General features: G+C 65.0%; 2 protein-coding genes across 2 annotated transcripts; both read left to right on the top strand.

The window, feature by feature from the left end:
- Positions 1–81: 81 nt before the first annotated feature.
- Positions 82–10,113, top strand: LDBPK_060810 (hypothetical protein, unknown function; the record flags this gene model as incomplete). The annotated part of the gene is made up of 1 exon (XM_003858339.1): positions 82–10,113. The coding sequence occupies one exon, from the start codon at positions 82–84 to the stop codon at positions 10,111–10,113; it is 10,032 nt and encodes a 3,343-aa protein (XP_003858387.1).
- Positions 10,114–13,766: 3,653 nt separating this feature from the next.
- On the top strand, positions 13,767–16,991 carry LDBPK_060820 (hypothetical protein, unknown function; the record flags this gene model as incomplete). The annotated part of the gene is made up of 1 exon (XM_003858340.1): positions 13,767–16,991. The coding sequence occupies one exon, from the start codon at positions 13,767–13,769 to the stop codon at positions 16,989–16,991; it is 3,225 nt and encodes a 1,074-aa protein (XP_003858388.1).
- Positions 16,992–17,568: the final 577 nt, after the last annotated feature.

Consider the following 17,568-nt stretch of genomic DNA (forward strand, 5'->3'; position numbering starts at 1 on the left):
ACACATCACTTGTTTCGTGCACAGGTGGGCTTCCCGCAACGTTCTCTCTGTACGCTTCCGTGAAAGGCGTCATCGATCATCATGGACAGACCCCTCAGCAACGCCAAGGACGGTGATGGCGTTGCCGTCTCTGGTCCTCCTCCGGCTCAAGCGACACGTCTGTCAGCCGCCCCTGTTGTCGGTGCGAGCGGCAGCAGGCGCGGTAGCTGCAACCGTTCCCCAGGGTTGGATACAACCACTAACCGCGTCAGCCGCAGCAACAGCCGCAGCACCAGCGGCAGCGGCGTTGCTGTCGGCGGAGCTCATCCCGGCGTTAAGTCTACCGGCGCCGTTGTCCCCGCGGCAGCTTTGAAGGCGTTTGGCATGAAGCGGCGCAGCGGCAGTGACGCCCCGACTTCCCCTCAGCCGCCTAGCGTCCCATCGGCGCCGGAGGCACCGCTCAGGAAGCCACGACGCGGCATGGGTGAGGCAGTGGCAAGTAGAGACTCGCCTGCCTGCGTGCCCTCCCTCAGCGTCGGCATCAGCATCCCATCGCGCGCCACGGATGACACCCCTCCCGTGCCCACAAAGAAGAAGAGCAACGGGCAAACATCACAGAGCGAGCTCTCTGGTCAGCAGTCGCCAAACTGCCGCGCCGCGCGCACGTCACGGGTGCACCACGGCAGAATCGGGGTCTCGGCACAGCTGCGCTTCCTTAGCGTGACGAACTGCAACAGCCATGCAAGCCTTCTTAGCGGCAGCGGTAGTCGCATCGGCTGCTCTCCTGTTCTGAGGGAGTTTGCACGTGAAAGCTTCAGCCTTGCCACCGCGTCGGATGACGATGTTGTGAAGGAGGACTCTGCTTGTGGACAACGCAGTGGCACCACGGCCACCTCGTCCTTGTCATCGTCGTCAACGGCGCCGCGCAGACACAGTCTGACGCCACATAGCACGAACGCCCAATATGGCGCCAGGGCTGTCCTCATACCCACTCCACCTGCTGTCGCCGCAGTTGGGGTCTCGTCATTGTCATCACCGCACGACCTAGGAGGTGGATCGCGCCCGGACAGTCACGCCCCGGTTTACCACGGGAGCGACGCTGCACGACGGCCGAGTCTCCTTGCAGGGGTGAAACCGGCACACGTGAGCACCAGCAGCGTAGGCAGCGAGGGCAGAGGCGAGAGTGGGTGCGCTCAGCCGCCATCCGTGAGCAGAGCGGGTCTCTCGTCTTCACCCTTCGCGCGCTGCCCGAGCTTGGTGTCGAGCACGAACGCGGGCAGTCCCCGTGATGGGACAGCGAAGCGCTCTCTGGCTGGTTGCCCCTTCGCCGCCGCCCGGCCTGCCCCTCGATCACCGTCGCTATCCTTCGCCGACACCAACACAAGCGCCAACACGACCGCCTCCTCCCCCAGCTCTCACACGGAGTCGACGATGGCTTTTGGCACCTCCACGACGGTGATGGCGCTCGCCTCAGCCACCGGCACTGCAGCCATGCCGCGGCTGAACAACGCGGCTGCCAAGAAGTCGTTGATGTCTTCAGCTGTCGCGTCGCCGCACTTGATGGTGCCACAACGCCTTGCCTCATTGGCTTCCCGCCTCCCCGCCACAACGTGCTCGGCAGCGACGACGAGCACCACCCACACCGCCACGAGAGACCCCAAGATCATCTCCGAGGCAGTGCTTACTACGAGCACGACCGCCACCTCGATAACCCCAACGAAGGGGCGGCGTTTCAATTTGCGGCTGTCGATGTTCCCCGTGACAGCCAGCGTCGCCACCACCGCAGCCGACTGTCGAGTTGGGAGCACGTTGTCAGACGCAACGCATGCCATTACAGAGTCTGCCGCTGTAGCGGCCATGACGAGGGCCTCTGCCACTGCTCAGTACACCGTCTTGGAGCCGCTCACGTCGCCATCCTCGTCCAAATCCATCGCCTCCGGTATAACCTCGGCGGTGTCGCCCGACAAGCTCCACCCAGGCCCCGACGGCGCTCAGCTCTGCCGTCGCCTGCGCGGCTCCTCAGAGCTCGTCGCGAGCATGCCCAGTATGCCGTCCGCCCCTGAACGTCTCTCCGGACCAACGCCGCTGGCTGAGGCCAGCACTGTGATACAAGGTTCTCATCAGCCATCGCCGACACAACTGTCTCGACAGAGCCAGCTGGTCGACTACGCGAGCAAGGAGGACGGTAGCATCGTGGACATGCCAGTCCTCACTGGCCGCGCGGCTTCCCCGCACATTCCGGACGCCCCGCCGGCTGCCTCGGCAGCGCCGCCGCCGCTGATGCGCAGCTCCCTCTCGAGCGTATGCTCATCGTCCGCGGTGAATTCGTCCCTCGTGCGCAGGCAAGGCTCTATGCCGCTGCTTTCAGCCTCGCATGCGGGGGCTGCCATGATGGAGGCCATCGGAGACGGCCACGGTGGACAACAGGCGTCCATGGTCGAGAAGTGCGGTTCTGCTGCGTCGCCGCCGCGCATGCCCCATCATCCGCAGCACGCTGCCAGCGAGGACGGCACCGCGTCGGAAAACGCGGTGCTAGAGGTACGCGCGCGCGGCACTGAGAGCCCGCATCTGCGGAGCACTACCATCGCCTCTAAGCTGAGTCCCAGCGGCGGTGGCGGGACGCAATACGAAGCGCCGCCGACGCTCTCGTCACTCGACATTGTTGGCGTTGGCAAAGACGAAGAGGGCGGAGTGGGTGCCGATGTCGTCTTCGTTGCTGGATCAAGCCCACTCGGGGAGAAGCCAATGCCTGTCCCTGCCCACCACAGCAGTGGCAGCAACGACAGGGACGACGCGGCAGCGCCGCGCGGTGGAGTTCCGCGTTTGCACAATCGACTGAGCCATGACGTTGCGCTGTTTCCGCAGACGACGCCCCTGCAGTCGGCCTTATCCACGACGCCGAGCAGGTCCAAGGCATCGTCCAGCGCTGCGGGTCAGCGAGGGCTGCTGACGCTGTTCGCTGAGCTACCATCTGCGTCACCGGCAGCAACGGAGGCGCCTGCTGACCCCAACGGCGACTGTGGGGGATCGGCCGTGGCGGCCGCGCGCGACGTTCCGCGGCTTCGTGAGGGCACTGGAATTGGGGCCATGCCGTCCATTCTGACCGCCTGCCCTGCCGACTTCGGTGGCGGCATGGACACCGCGCACTTAAGTGGTCGTCTGCACGCCGGCCTCCCTGCGCCGCCCGGCGCGCCAACGCTGAGCCCGCGCCTCGAGGTGGCGGAGCGGGATCTGCAGCATCAGGATAGTACCGCACCTCCTCCCACTTTCTCGTCGCACACAGCAGAGGTTCCTGCTCTGGCGGCTTGTGCTTCGTCACCTGATGGTGCCGATGTGGTGGCCAGAGCCAAGGATGCAGCAGCTGCCAAGGCGATGCCACCAAGCAGCTGCTTCGCAGGGCCGCTTGCCGAGTCGGGGCTCGTGACACCGCTCCGCACCGTCCCAGGGCGGCCGAAGCCAGGAACCTCGGGCAGCCGCATCGACTCACGCCTCTGCACGCCTTCTTCCGACACCTCCTTCCTCGAGTCTAAGGCAGGCAGGCTCATCTGTTCCTCGACTCGGTGGTCTGTGCCGACGGTGTCTTTGGTGAGCACGACGCAGCTGCCGAGCAACGGTGCCACGGCCCTTCTGCCCACGCAGGGCCTCGCGACGCCGCGGGCGCCGTCGGCGTACCCGCGCGGCACCCACTCGTCCCCCAAGGCCCTTTCTTCCGTTACTTCTTCCGCGGCGTCGTCGCTCCTGATGCGGGGGGCTGCTGCCAAGAGCCCCACGGCCGGCGCATCGCGGCCTCCGCTATCCCCGCCCCACCTTGCTGCGGCCGCGGCGGCGGCGCCAACTCCCTCGACCGCAAGCGATATCGCCCCAGTCGCGTTGCTGGCACTGGCAGATGTTGCTTCACTTTCACCGCGTTCTGCTTCGCTCGGGGACGGCAACAAGGTCGCACTGGCTGCTGCGCAGCACCGGCGGACACTGGACGCGTTGGCGGCCGGCACGTTGCGCAGTACGGCCGGCTCTGTGTCTGTGCGACAGACGTCCTCGCTCTCTCCTTTCCCACCAGCAAAGGCGCCAGACGACGACACCGCTACCTGGGCCACGCCACGTTCGGGCAGTAACAGCAGGGTTGCCGTGTCTACGCCGAACCCGCCCCAGCGAGCGGGCGTATTTCCATCGATGCCACCGCCGCCCTCCTTGAGCAACACCGGCGGCGTCAGCAGCCTCGCATCTCACGGTGTATGTCCGACGACGACGGCGAACGCGCACAGGTTTTGTGACTGTTCCGACGGCTCTTTGAGCGACATCGGCGGCTCCATACTTACTCACCACTTCGTGTCGTCCTCGCGGCTTGTCTTCGACGCTCCCACTACCCCGAAGCTGCCCCTCCACACTGGCGCGAGCGCCGCAACAGCAGCGACGGCGGGGGCGGTCGGCTCATCTGCGGATGTGTCCAGTGACGACGTCACCGTAGCGGTGGGGACAAGCTGCGGTCACGACGAGCCGCCCGCACACGACAGCCTCACGTTTACGGAGGACGCAAAGGGGGATGAGAGGGCGCCAGTCGGCGGCGGTGGCAGCGGCGCAGCCACTGTCTCCACGGAAGCCGGATACGCCGCTGAGAATCCTGCACACACCCAGAAGACGGATAGCTCACTGTCGAGCGGACGAGGCAACAGCACCGGCGGCAGCGGCGGCGATGGGGACCACCGCCCCAGTGCGGCGCGGTCGTTCTCTGGCCAAGCGACACCAACGCACCGTACCGCAACGGACAATACGGCGCACCACCTCAGCGCGACATGCGTGATGGAACTACCTGCGCACCGGCCCATCGCATACCTCTCGGCGGAGAAGAAAAGAGAGCCGCACTGCCGCCATCACGATGACTCGAAGCAGCCGCAGCGGATTGAGCCGATGACGTCCTCGCAAACGGCGCAGAGCGACAGCGGCGCAGGACGACCACGACTCACCTCTCTCTCTTCCATGACCGCCTCTGCGAACGGTGACCCACTCCACCTATCGACTTCCGCGTGTTCGTCGAGCAAGGATGTGCCCGAAAATCCATCGAAGAGCATCGTCACAGATGACGGAGACGACTCTGCCAGGCGTCTCCACAAGTCGAAGATGCCCTCGCTGTTGGACGTCGATCGGCTTGTGTCGTGGTTGCGCAGTACCTCGGAAAATGGAAAGTCGTCGATGGTGAGGCCATCCGCAGAGGTGGATATCGGCGCGGACGGCAGCGCCACCGAAGGGCCGGGGGCCGATGCACAGCTGCAAGCCAGTAGCACCACCGCCGCCGACACCTTGGCCGTGAGCAGTGCGAAGGGTACCTCGCTCCGCGGCACCGCATCCAAGACGATGCCATACGCCGATGGCTCCATCTCCACGAACTCCCCGCTGCTGGTGCGTGACGGGACGCGGGCGGGGCCATCTATGTGCGCCCCCTCTCTGGAGAAGCAGTCCTGTTTTGGTGACCCGCACACAACAGCCCACACCGCTCCCACTGTGCCCAACGCGGCTGCCGTTGTGACGGCGACGGCCTTATCACTGCAGCTCTCGCAGTCCTCCACCGTGTCGGTGCATGCATCCGTACCGGCCGATGTGGGCGGCGTGGCGCTGTGTGGGTCGCTGGATGCGAGGGGCAGCGCGTGCCCACTTGCGGTGCCTTCGCTTCCTGCGGGGTGCCAGCCGCATAGACAGCGCGCGGCGTCCACGCTCGGCCGTGGTGGGCCCCACGCGGAGATCATGGGATCGTCCAAAGGGGCGCGGGCCATCGTCGACAAGAACGCATCGGCAGCGGAGTGCGACTGCGAGGCTGACGAAACCCGAAGCGCAGCCGCCGAATTTTCGGCCTCCACCGCTGCGGCCGCGTCGCAGCTGTCAGTGGCGCAAGGGGACCACAACACCCGATCGTCGTCGCGACTTTCCGTTGCCCCATCAGCCCCTAGCGACACCGCGAAAGCAGCCGAGGCTGCCGCCGGGCGCCGCTCTGTGGCGTCCGCACCGGCATCGACCGAAGTGCGTGACGCTGGAGACAAACATGCCAACGACAGATGTGGTGGTGGCCCGTCACGACCGGTACCGTTGAGCTCAGCGATGACCAGCGACGGCCACAGAACCGATGCCGCCGCCTCTCACACGCAGTCGCAGCTGCATGAGAGCTCGAACAGCAGCTTACCGACGCCACGATCTACCTTCTTGGGCAGCGTGCCGCGCGAGATAAAGCGGTGGGCGATTGCTGTGCTGCGCCGACACCGCAACAGGCGCAGCAGCGGCAGATGCACCGGCACAGAGAAAGACGGCACGGGCTCTGAAGTGTCATCGTCGTCGCAAGCGTCGTCCCTCTGCGCGCGAACGCGCGAAGGCAGGAGCCACCCACCTGCCGCGTGGAAAGCGCTGGAGGTGAAGTCAGCGAGGCCGCTCTACGCTGGGCAAGGCCAGCAGACATACAACCTCTTCCAGAGCGACGGCGGCGTTGCCATGGCGAACGGTGCGGCACCCGCACCGCTGCTGTTGCCAGCACGGCCGCTCGTGCCGGCGGCGTCTTCGCTGTCAGAGGCACCGCTGCCGGGGGTCAGGAGCAACCGCACTTCCCGGAGCAGCTCAGCGACGTCACGGAGTTCCTTCATCCACACAGCCCCACTGACGCCGTTGTTTTATTCTGTGTTAGATTACGCCGCCGCCGGCGCCGATGATGGTGGGCCGCACACAGCTGAGGTGCCCTACAGCGTGTTCGGAAGTGCGGCGAGGGCTTTTAGGCGCTGCTTCAGCAGCGCGATCGCCGGTGGCGACGGCACGAATACCCCCGAACACAAGCGGGCCTCCGACGATACCACCGCCTCTGGCTCGCTCGCGTCACCTGCCAGCAGCACAGTCGTGGTATTGCCGGCGGCACAGAACTCCGTCATCACACTGGCTGCCGCGACGCAACGGAACGTCTTCCGGGGAACGCCGCTGAGTAGGCGCACCTTCCTGAGCGCCCTCTCCGGCACCGCTGCACCAACGCTCGATGCCGCAGGCAACGCGGACGAGATATCACTCGCTCCGCCAATGCCCGATCTGCCCGCATGCCCTATTACCACGAAGACGGTTTCGATGTTACAGCCGGGTAGCGACCAGCTCAGCGGACGGACCTCTACCCTGCACGCCACGGACTCGACTGCTACCTCCTTGTCGGCGACGATAACGGCGCCATCATCATCGTCACTGCGCACGACCCAGCCCTCCGGCAGCTCCGGTGCCGCTGCTGCCACGGCCTTGTCCTCGCTTTCGCGAGAGCCCAAGTACGCGCCGACGCCAACTAACGCGGCGGACGGCGCACAATCGCCCGGGTCGGCGCCACGGCTGCTGGGAAGCCAACGGAGGCGCGACAGGTCAACGGGCGACCGCGATGATCCGTTGGGCGGCACTGCCGCCCATCAAAACGTCAAAGCCGACAAGCACGACCAGCCACCGCACCACTCCTGCCACCTTGCTGCCGCCCGCCTGTCGCTGGAGCCGCATCCGCAGAGTACGCGCGCACCAGCCACGGCGAGGCGTCCGCTCAGCGGCTGCTATGGCGAAGACACGACCACCATAGCATCGATGAGCAGGAGAGGTAGCGCAGCCATCACGGTCGAGGGCTGCAGCAGCAACACAGTCTTGGTGCTCGATGCAGCACACGCGAGCGCTCTACACACGTCGCTGATACCGAGAACGCGGTGCTTCTCCCCTACCATGCCAACTGTCGCTGCCAAGACGTCGTGCGGGCGCCGTGGTGGCAATCGCCGCTTCAGCGCCGGCTGCTCACCTCTGCACCCACTCGCGGCACATGAGCGGTGGCCTGTGCCGACCGAGAAAGCTGAGTCGGCAGCGGTGGCGCACGACAAGATGCCGTCGCGGATCGTGCTCGCCGCCGCGGCGATGCCGGCGCCGCAGGTCACGTCTGTATCGGCGACCACCAGCACCATCACCACCTCCACACCGTACTCGGTGAGCTTGACAGACATGAGCAGCGGCGGCGGCTTCGAGCGTGGTGCCGCTGGCGACCCTGCCACTCCAGACGCGACAGAGAACAGAGCGTGCGGCACACTTTCCAACAGCGCTGCTGCGCCTTCCAGTTGGCAGCGCTCGCACACGGGCAGCTTCGGCGGTGGAAAGGTCAACGTCGCCACGACGACGTCGTCGCATGCGATCGCGCACCCCTTTGCGCCCTCGTCATCTCTACCCTTCATGAACTCCGCCGGGCCGGTGCACCGAAGCGGCGAGAGTAGTGGCAGCATCGCTGGCGGTAGAGAGGGTGCCGTGAGCCGGGCGTCCGTCATCACAGCGACAGCTCCATCGACTGGTGCCGACGAGGGCAGGTCTGATGACGACGCTGCAAACGAGAACGCCGCCACTCCACCGCCAGCGGCCACGAGGACGGCTGGCGCAAACTACTCCCCGCCGCCGCTGCTCTCGTGTGACGCATCGCCGGCGCTGTTTCACCTGTCGAGTCCCTTGGCCTTTCTCCACGATCGCAATGAGAGCTTTACGAGCGGTGGAATCCCGGCGCTCATGCTCGATGACCACGACCGGAACTCGCAGTTGAGTTCACCGAAACGACCACGCAGCGACACAGGGGTGCCGCAGCCCGCCGCTCTGTGCAGCGCAGCTGCGCGCGGCAGTGTCTCGCGACATCAGCAGGACCAGCAGGACCGAGTCGTGCCGGTGCCGGCGCCCCCCGATTCGCCAGCGCGACCCTCACGGGCCCCGTCATGCACCGGCGCGACCGCAGCTATTCCCTCCCCACCAGCAGCAACATCCAATTATGGCGTGCACGCGATCGTCCGAACGACGGCAGCAGGCGAAGCCTACACCATGCTGTGCGGCGGCAACGGCGGCAACGGCGGCACTGCTGGTGCTCGCGCGGGCAGCTTGAACACGACGAGTCATAGCGTCCACGACTCTCCCTCCTCTACAGTCGATGCCGGGGCGCCGGCGGCCGGGGCTGCGTGGCCGTCAGCGAACATACCGCCGTTCCACTACTCGCTCGCACAGAGTCCTCATGCAACTCCGTCATCGCCACTGAGTGGCGCCGAGTGCGACCTTGCGACACCTGTGCCGCCGTGGGACGCCTCCGGCAGTGGAACCCGCAGCGGGAGCGGCAGTCTTGGGGGCGGCCACAGCGTGCGTACGTCATCTGAGTTCCCCAGCGGCACGCTCTCGTCGCTTCTCTACATCCCCCCTGAGCTACGCCGCGGGCCGCAATGGCGTCATCTCAAGCAGCACTTGGGGGGTCTCAACAACATCTCCTCGCCCTCCCTATCGGCGATCGCACGACATCGCAGAGGCCGCGTCGGTGCTGCTCGCCGCAGCTCCTCACATCGACAGGCGGCACCGACGTCGTCTTCATCGTTGGCGGTCCTCGCCGCCGCACCGGGCGTAGACGCGGGTGCGAAGACGCCGTCACGTGTTTCCTCGCCGCGCTCGCCCAGTGAGCGCTGCATCGCGCCAACTGCGTTGGCGGCCGGGCGGCGGCGCGTCAGTGATGGTGCGGCGACAAACTCGGCTGAGGAGCTGCGCTTCTCGCGCTCGTTTAAAGCGAATTGCAGCTACAAAACGCTTTCCTATCAGGTGATCGGCATGCGCCCTCTCAGCGACGACGTGAGTGAGCTCTCCCTCGTTTCTGCCGTCAACAACGCGACAGTGGCGACGGTGATGTCGGAGTGGCCGAGCGGGAATAACGCGAGCAGCTCGGCAATGTCGCGCGAGAGCACGAGCATGCACGCGAACGACGTGCTGCCAACCACTGCAGCTGCAGAAGGGCCCGTGGTAGGTGCGCGTCCGTCGTACGCGACCAGCTCCAATGCCGTGCACGGCAGCGAGGAGGATGAGGCGAGCAGCGATACTGCTGCCGTGACGGCTGCTGTGCACGTCAGTTTACCATCGCGGTTGTTGCTGCGCCCGACGCACGAGCGACGCTCAGCTCGGTTGCGCGAAGTGGTAGGCGATGGGCGGCCGCTTCGCGTTCCCGCTGTCGTGATACAGAGCAACGCCGACATCGACGAAGGCCACAATCACCCTGACAGGGGCGACAGAGATGACGGCAGCGACACGGAGGCCAGCGCGAACACGCATGCGACGTCTGGGAGCATGCTCTGTCACTGTCGTTCACCGAGGTGATGGCCGCCACGCCGACGGCGCTGCAAGGGCGCCTCTTGCCCGTCATTGCCTTTCACTCTAGCACCACCGGCCGCTCTGAGGGGTTTCAGGACGTGACGTCCCGGGAAGACGACCAGGGCAGCCGGTGCAACAGCATCTCGGCGGGCAGTCCTCGGTCGATCGTGAGCGGCGCCACCAGCCGTCCTGGGGGCCGGGGCGCGCCACAGCAGCGACCCATTTTCTACGCCGCTGCCGCACACGATGGCGACGCATCCTGCGCGGCAGCGGCGCTTGACGCGAAGCGGCCGCCACGACAGCACGGCGACGTGGCTTTGAGCGCAGCTGAGCCACGGCCTCTGGCGGAACTCCGCAAGAACCAGCATTGGCCATCTCCCTCTTCGAGGTGGACCTTCCAGGCCTCCTCTCTATGACAACCGAAGCAGCGGAGCGACGCGATCGTGAAGGCGGCATCGGCGCCCTCGAACATGCTCTCACCACTGAGCGGCGACGGATGCCGCACCCTTCCTTCTCCTATGCGGCCGCCGCGCGCGTCTCGTCGAGGCAGCTGTAGGGGGTGAGGCCACCGGCGCGCACAGGGTCTTCAGCGATAGCGGTGGTGTGTGGCTGTGTCCTGTGTCGCCGCTGCTGCCGCATCCGCCCACTAAAGCGCAGCTCGGCGAGCTGCGTGCGCCGTTATCGTCGTCTTGGGCCCAACTCCTAGCGATTACTGCGGGAGGCGACGCAGTTGTCGACATCCGGGTGATGGCTGCTGTGCTGCAGACACAATGCAGGACCGAGCATCCGGCGCGACGGTCTTTGGACGCGGTGTGGCAAGCATCGATGCGTTGCCGTGCGGCCGAAGGGGTGGCCGAGGGAGAAGTGCAGGGAAAGGAATAACGGATCGTGGCAGACGGGCGGCGCGTCAATGAAGCACACCGTACAAAAAGCCACTGCAGAACCGGCGGCAGCAGCAGCGGTGGTGGAGCACCTCCCTGCACGTTGCTCCGCACTCGAGTGGGCGCGTTGTGCCACAGAGGCTTCAACCCATGTGGAGAGGTGATGAATGATGATGTGCACATTGGCTTCTTTCATCTTTTTGCGGCTCCGTCCGCACGCTGCTGCGATAACCCCTCACTCTCCCCCGTCCTCGTGGTTGTGTAGGCGTGTGCGTGCAGTGTTGCCTCCTTCCTATATATGTATATACGTGGGATGTATATGCGTTTTGCTCTTCAAGTAACCGGTCGTATCGCCCCTCTCCCCCGACCGAATTGTGTAGGCCTTGCTGACCGCCCTCTCGCCGTGACGAGACGGCGGCGGCCGTTGCCTCTCTCACGCTCTCCATCTTTTCTGATCGGTTCTGTCGTGCCTTGCCCAGCCGTTGAACGACGGTCGGTTGCGTAAGTCGACATGGACGCGGACTGTAGACAGACTCGCCCATTCCTAAGCGATTTGAAGAAGGCGGGCAAGTACACGTGCCGTTTCTCCTTGTCCAACGGCGTTTATGGGTTGGAGCTCACGCGACAACAGGCCTGATGGTGCGGTGCGAGCGCCTCTTCATATTTTCTTTGGCTCCCGTCTCACGTCCGTGTGCACGGTACCTGTGCGCGTCTCTCCGTCTGTGAAGGGGACTTCCTGGAAGATGCGAACACCCAGAGTTCACAGACGATGTACACAGCAACACGTACGCAGTGTGACATCCCCGCCTCCGCGTTTCTCCTTGTTCATCATCGCCACCTTTCGCTTTTTTTGTTTGTTTGTGTGTGTGTGTGTATATGTGCGCGCTGCTAAGCGCCGATCATCGTTTTTCTTGCGTTCTTTGTGCGAGGGTCGCTGCTGCTGCCACTCACTGCCCTCTCCTCTCCATCTCTCGCTATACAGATAACGTTATATATATATAACGAAGTATCCCCAGATGCCCATGCATGTGTGCGCGTGTGTGGGCACCGGCTTTACAACGTAAGTTTTACTTTGATCGTCCGTGGTGTTATCCCGGATGCTGCGGATGCTGACGCGCACGCCAGACGAGACCAAAACACGACGTAAAGAGCCAGAAAGGAGCTGCCTTGCTGGGTCTAGGTGCAACTGAATGCCCAACGCGCCCTGACTACGGTGTGGCGTGATGCTTGGGTTAGTGGTGGTGGTGGGGAGAGATGAGACGGCTGCTGTCTGGGTGCCGACACCAACACCCGTCGGCATACGCGATTTTTCGGTGTGAGTCGATTCACAGACGGCGTGCGGCGCTCCCTTCCCTCCCCTTCCCCCTCCCCACGTCCTCACGGCCACTTTCTGTTCTACGCGCACATTCCCATTGAGAGCCTGCAATTAGCGGCTTTAGGCATGGACTGCAGGGACATCCAGAGGGGTTGTCTACGTCGCCTTGTCTACGCAAGAGCACGCTTCCATCGCCGCTGCACACCTACAGCTCCATATTGGCGCTTATGCACCTTGAACGAGTGAGGTTCCTTCCGCAGGCAGAGGGCATCCTCTCTCTGTAGGCGGCGCACCCACATACAACCTCTATCGCCTCCCTACGCCTCTCCCCTTCCCTCTCTCAACGTGCCCTGAGGCTTCTCATCGCATTCCTCTCTCCCTGCACATCGACACCCGAAGCCACACCCACGCAAGCGAAGAGACGCATCCAGGCAAACATCAGCAGCAGCCGAAGGAAAAGCGCAATAGAAGAGGTGCCCTCCTTCTCAGACTCCCGCAGCGAAGGCGTCCGACCCGTGCAGGAGGAGACCCTACACTCCCTCTCTCCCTCCGAAAGGCCTCCTCTTCGCGGTCCGTCCACGCCATTACCGCTGGAGCCGACTCATACCCACGGGCACAGAGAAGGGACAGACACAGCCGCGTTGCTCCCCTTTCTCTGCTCGGTGGCGTAGTTGTGAGCTTGTGCGTGCTGTTCGTAGCTCCTCGGCCACCGTCTCTTTCTGTGCACCGCGCCTCAAACCGCCACTGCGGCGTTGGGGCATCCTCGTCGCCGTCCCTCGTTGCTGCTGCTTCGGTTTGCGTTGCCTGTGCTCTCTCTGCTTTTAACTCACCCGCTCTGCAGGCGCGTCGTCATGTGAGCACGCTCGCGCATACGTCTGCGTCTGCTTGCATGTCTATGCGGGGGTGAGGGCCGATACGCTGACGGTGTGCGTTGCGACGGGCGTGAGTGGCTTGCTGTTGCGGCGTGCACCCCGTCCACCGGTATGCATCCATCCGTCACACCCTCTCAGCAACGAAGTTTACCCCACGCCTCCATCTCCCTCCTCCTTGTTGTTCTTGGTGCGTTGCATTCCTTGCTGTATGCCGCCTCGTGCGGGTACCCTTTTCCGCATATCTTGTCTTCCGCTGGGAGCCTTGCCAGCACTGTGCTTGTCTGCGTGCCGTGCGCGCACGGGCGTGTCCGTTTCTGTGCGCTTGCCTGTCGGCGCCTCTGCTGTGCGGAGCTTCGCGCTCATCTCTCTGGCTTCGTCACTGCTTGTTGGGATACGCGCTTGCGTGCCGACTTACAGTCTCGCGCACGCCGGCTCTCCCTCCTGCTCGTGTCCTGCCGCGCTGCTCACTTGCCTCATCTCCACCCACTGGCGCACGCACACAGGTGCATGTGGACACAACATCGTACAAGGCAAGCCACACGTGAAGTCCCCCTCGAAAGCCGTTCGGCTGCACCCCCTTCCTCCCACCGAATGTGGCCTTCCCGGGCGCAGCAGAGGCTACCGCGACTGCTACTCGTGGTTGTGGGGACGGCGACGGTGGCGACGGCTGCGGGCGAGACAGCGGACGGCATCAGTCATGATTTTTGGTGGTGGCTCGCCCTCGGGTTTTCCGGCTTCTTCATCGTGTTGCTCATATTCACGCTGCTATTCTCCTGGAGCCGCTCCCTCGATGCGTCTGCCTCGGTACCAGCATCGTCGCTCCACGGCAGACGCCACCAGCAGAAGCAGGACAACGTAGGACTTTTCGATGGCGCGACCTTCGTCTCGCCAGCCGTGACTGCGATGCGTAATGCCAGCACCGGTATGGATGGCACAAGCCACGGCCCTGGTGAGGCTTCTGTGAGCTTGCTGCAGTACGCGGATCATACGAACCGTTGCGAAAACGCCGAGATGATGGCGGCTGCCCTCGAAGGCGGCGTCACGCCACTCTCGCACTACGGTGAGCCTCCAGCACCGCGGCCGCCGGCGACGACGACCGTGCTCTTGGCAGGACACAGGCCCAAGAAGGTAACGCCGGCATCGTCAAGACGATCACTCGACATTCATTTTCGCAGTGCTGCTACCGTGGCTCCGCGCGCTGCGTTGGCTACTCCGCCTGCCGCCGCCAGCCTTCCCAAACAGCTTCGGTCGTTTCCGCGAGCGCAGCGGCATCGTTGCCCAAACGACCTGGGAGAGGTGACGCCGGAGGCGGACATGGATGTCGCTGTCAGCTCACTAGAAAACCCGCTGACTGCCACTGACCTTCACAGAGCGGTGCCGAAGCTGCTAGCGGATCTCGTAGGCGGCTCCGCGCTACACTCCACACCAGCCGCAGCGGCAGGGGAGGGGAGGGGCGGCGACGACACCCCTCGCGACCTCCCTTTGGACGAGCTGACATTCTCTGGCGCGCCTGCGCTTGCGTGGCATGGTAAGCCCGCAACGCAACCCACATCCCCAGTGCCGTTGCAGCGAGCGTCTTCGCAGCCGCAGCGGAGCAGCTCTTCTGATGAGGTGAAGCAGTACTACTTCGGCTTCAAGCGCTCGCAGGAGACTGCCGCCACCGCAGCATGCTCGGAGCTCATGCCGCGACGCGCGTGGCACGAGGCCGCACACGCACCGGTGCACCGACGCTCCTCGCAGGCACGGCGGCGCCCTGCCGAAGTTCAGTCAGAGCCAGCACCGGGCGCAAGCCGTGAAGCGCTGCTCACGAACGCACCCACCACAACCGTGGCTGCGGCTGCGCTGGCTTCTTTGAGTCCACACGACGGCGCCATGTTCAAACCACTGACGCTGACGTTGGCGACGATGCCCCCATTTGCCGCGCGCGAGAGCGGCGACGCCACCTCGCTGACGGAGCTGGAGCCGTCTCCGCAGGGGCTTCACATGGCTAGCGAGGATGGCGCTGCCGCAGCGGGGGCGGCCACGTGCCGGTCGTCGCCCCGCAAGTCGCAGCACGTCTCGTCGCTTTCACGGCGGAGGCTTCGCCCGGAGCTGTTTCGCGCGAGCGGCGATGGCATCCCTGCAACAGCAAAGGCGGCTGTGTGCCGCGCGCAGTTCAACAAGCGCCCTGTCGCACAGCTGCATTCCTCAGATGCGCGGCCTACTCGGCAGCTGCTCATTCTACATGCTGCGCCTGCATCGGCTAACTCGAAACCACGTGGGCACTGGCGCGACCGCCCGTTGTCGTCGCAGCCGCCAGTGCGCTCACGTGGCGGTGCTTCGTCGTCGTTGGCAGCTCAGCGAACAGCATCGGCTGGCAGCACGACAGCGGTGCGGTCGGTGAGCACAACAGTGACGAAGGGCGTGCCGCAGCTGTTCTTCGGCAAGCGTGGAGCATCGCCGGTGCGGCCGCCAGCGGCAGCAGCATCTTCCCAGCCCACCGCGGCGACGGCGAAGGGAGCTCGGGGCGGCAGTGGAGGCACAGCCGCGCGTAGGCCGCCCATCGCAAAGCCTCTGTCGGTAGACCATCTCACCGAGGCCCTCGCACCTGCTCTGGTGTCGCCGTCGGTTTTCTCCTCTGTGAGCCCGCAGCCAGCGGCAGCCTCGGTGGCGCGGGGCTCGCCCGCACCAACAATGTTCACCGCTGCCGGCGGCGCATCCATCAGCCCGTCGGGGTGGGCGGTCGCTCCGCACCGCGGCTCCTTCAGCCCCTCGATGAACGGCCGCTCGCCGCTCCATAACAGCCCACGACGAAAGCGGAGCGCAAGCCTGGTAACGTTCCTCGACAAGGATGATGTCCGTGCCGGCAGCGAGCCTCGTGGGGTCCACGCGCCACCGCCGCTTGCGCAGAAGGTGCAGCTGCCACAGTCGTGCGAGCTCTCTGCTGGGCCGCCCTCCTCATTCTATGCCTCTCCCTCTGCAAGCGGCAGTGCTGGGGCAGCTCGGCTAGAGCGTGTTTCCGACCCTGCAGCGGCTACAGCCGCAACGGGCGTCGATGTCGCTCCAGTCCTGCGGAATGCCGGCGTGGCTGTCGCACAGGGGCATCAGATCCTCACGCTGCCGAGCGCCGCCGCGGCGGTAGAGCGACGCCGGGCGCAGAGCCCCGCTACTCGTGAGCCAAGCGCGGCTGCACCAGCGACGCCGCCCCACTCGGCGACGACAGCAACGCCGCTGGAGCTGCCTACCGACGTGGCAGCGCGCCGCACCCCGGCGGCGTTGGCACAACCTGCGTTTCTCACCACCCGTCACCACGGAGGTGGTGCAACAGCGGCTGCTGCTCTGACGCCAGGCCCAGCTGAAGAAAGCCGCGGTATCGGCGCCGAAGAGAGCTGCGACAGCGATGATGGTGACTCTGTGAGCAGCGGGGCAAGCACCGTTGCCGCCGGCATGTTACCAGCTGCTCCACGCGGCCGGAGAGGCACGTTCACCACGGTGCCGCCTGCGTCAACGGTCACCGCGCAACAGCGGCAGTTGCATTCGACTGCGTCAGCCTACTCCGACGCCCGTCAGCAGCTTTTCTGCACCTCTGGAATCGAGGTCCTGCGCATCACGCACCCGACCGGTGTGGTACAGGAGTCACCTGCACCGCTCTCTGCCCTGGCGCGGGATCCCCGGCACTATGACGTGACGCACACCGCCTCGCACTACCCGTCCACAACATCAGACCGTCACCTCCTCGCTGCCCACAGCAACGCAGCGCTGCCGGCTCGCTCCCACTTTTCAGGCGCTCAAGTCACCAATGCGTCGGCGACCCGCAGCACCGGCAGCATACATTAGAGGGTGTGAGAGCGGGTTCAGGGAAGGGGGAGGGGAGGTTCTGTCAGCACTCATACTCTACGGACAGCAGCGGGTCCGCGAGTGAGCGGGTGGGTGCACCCGCCCCACATGCGCACGGCAACGTGCCTCCCCCCTCCCTCCCCCTTCCTTCCTCTCGCCGCACCGAGCGGGCGGGGAGGGAGGGAAGGGGTGCCCTTGGCACGTGCGGGTCTTGTTCGTTTTCGACCTCGTCGCCGTATGCGCCCGCCTTTCTCCCTTATGGATACAGCGCGCCGAAAGGCGCGGGAGTTGATGCCAGCAGACACAGGCCCACAGACAGACAGAGCGAGAAAGAGATTCACTTGCGAGCGTCTATTCTCCTTCTCCATTCCCCTGATGAGAGTGCAAGCAGCAGCTTGCACGTGTGTGTGTGTAGGGGGGGGGGAGGGCGCCTGGCGAGGTGAGGTGGTACTTGGCGCTGATGGTGGCGTTGGGGAAGTGGAAACAACGCCTGCGTGTGTACGCGATTGTGTCTGTGTGTCTGTCTTGGTGTTCGCTGATGCTGGATGTCTCTCTCCCGCTCACTCTCCGCTGCCGT

Source organism: Leishmania donovani, chromosome 6 (assembly GCF_000227135.1).
Source record: "Leishmania donovani BPK282A1 complete genome, chromosome 6".
NCBI classification, from domain to species: domain Eukaryota; phylum Euglenozoa; class Kinetoplastea; order Trypanosomatida; family Trypanosomatidae; genus Leishmania; species Leishmania donovani.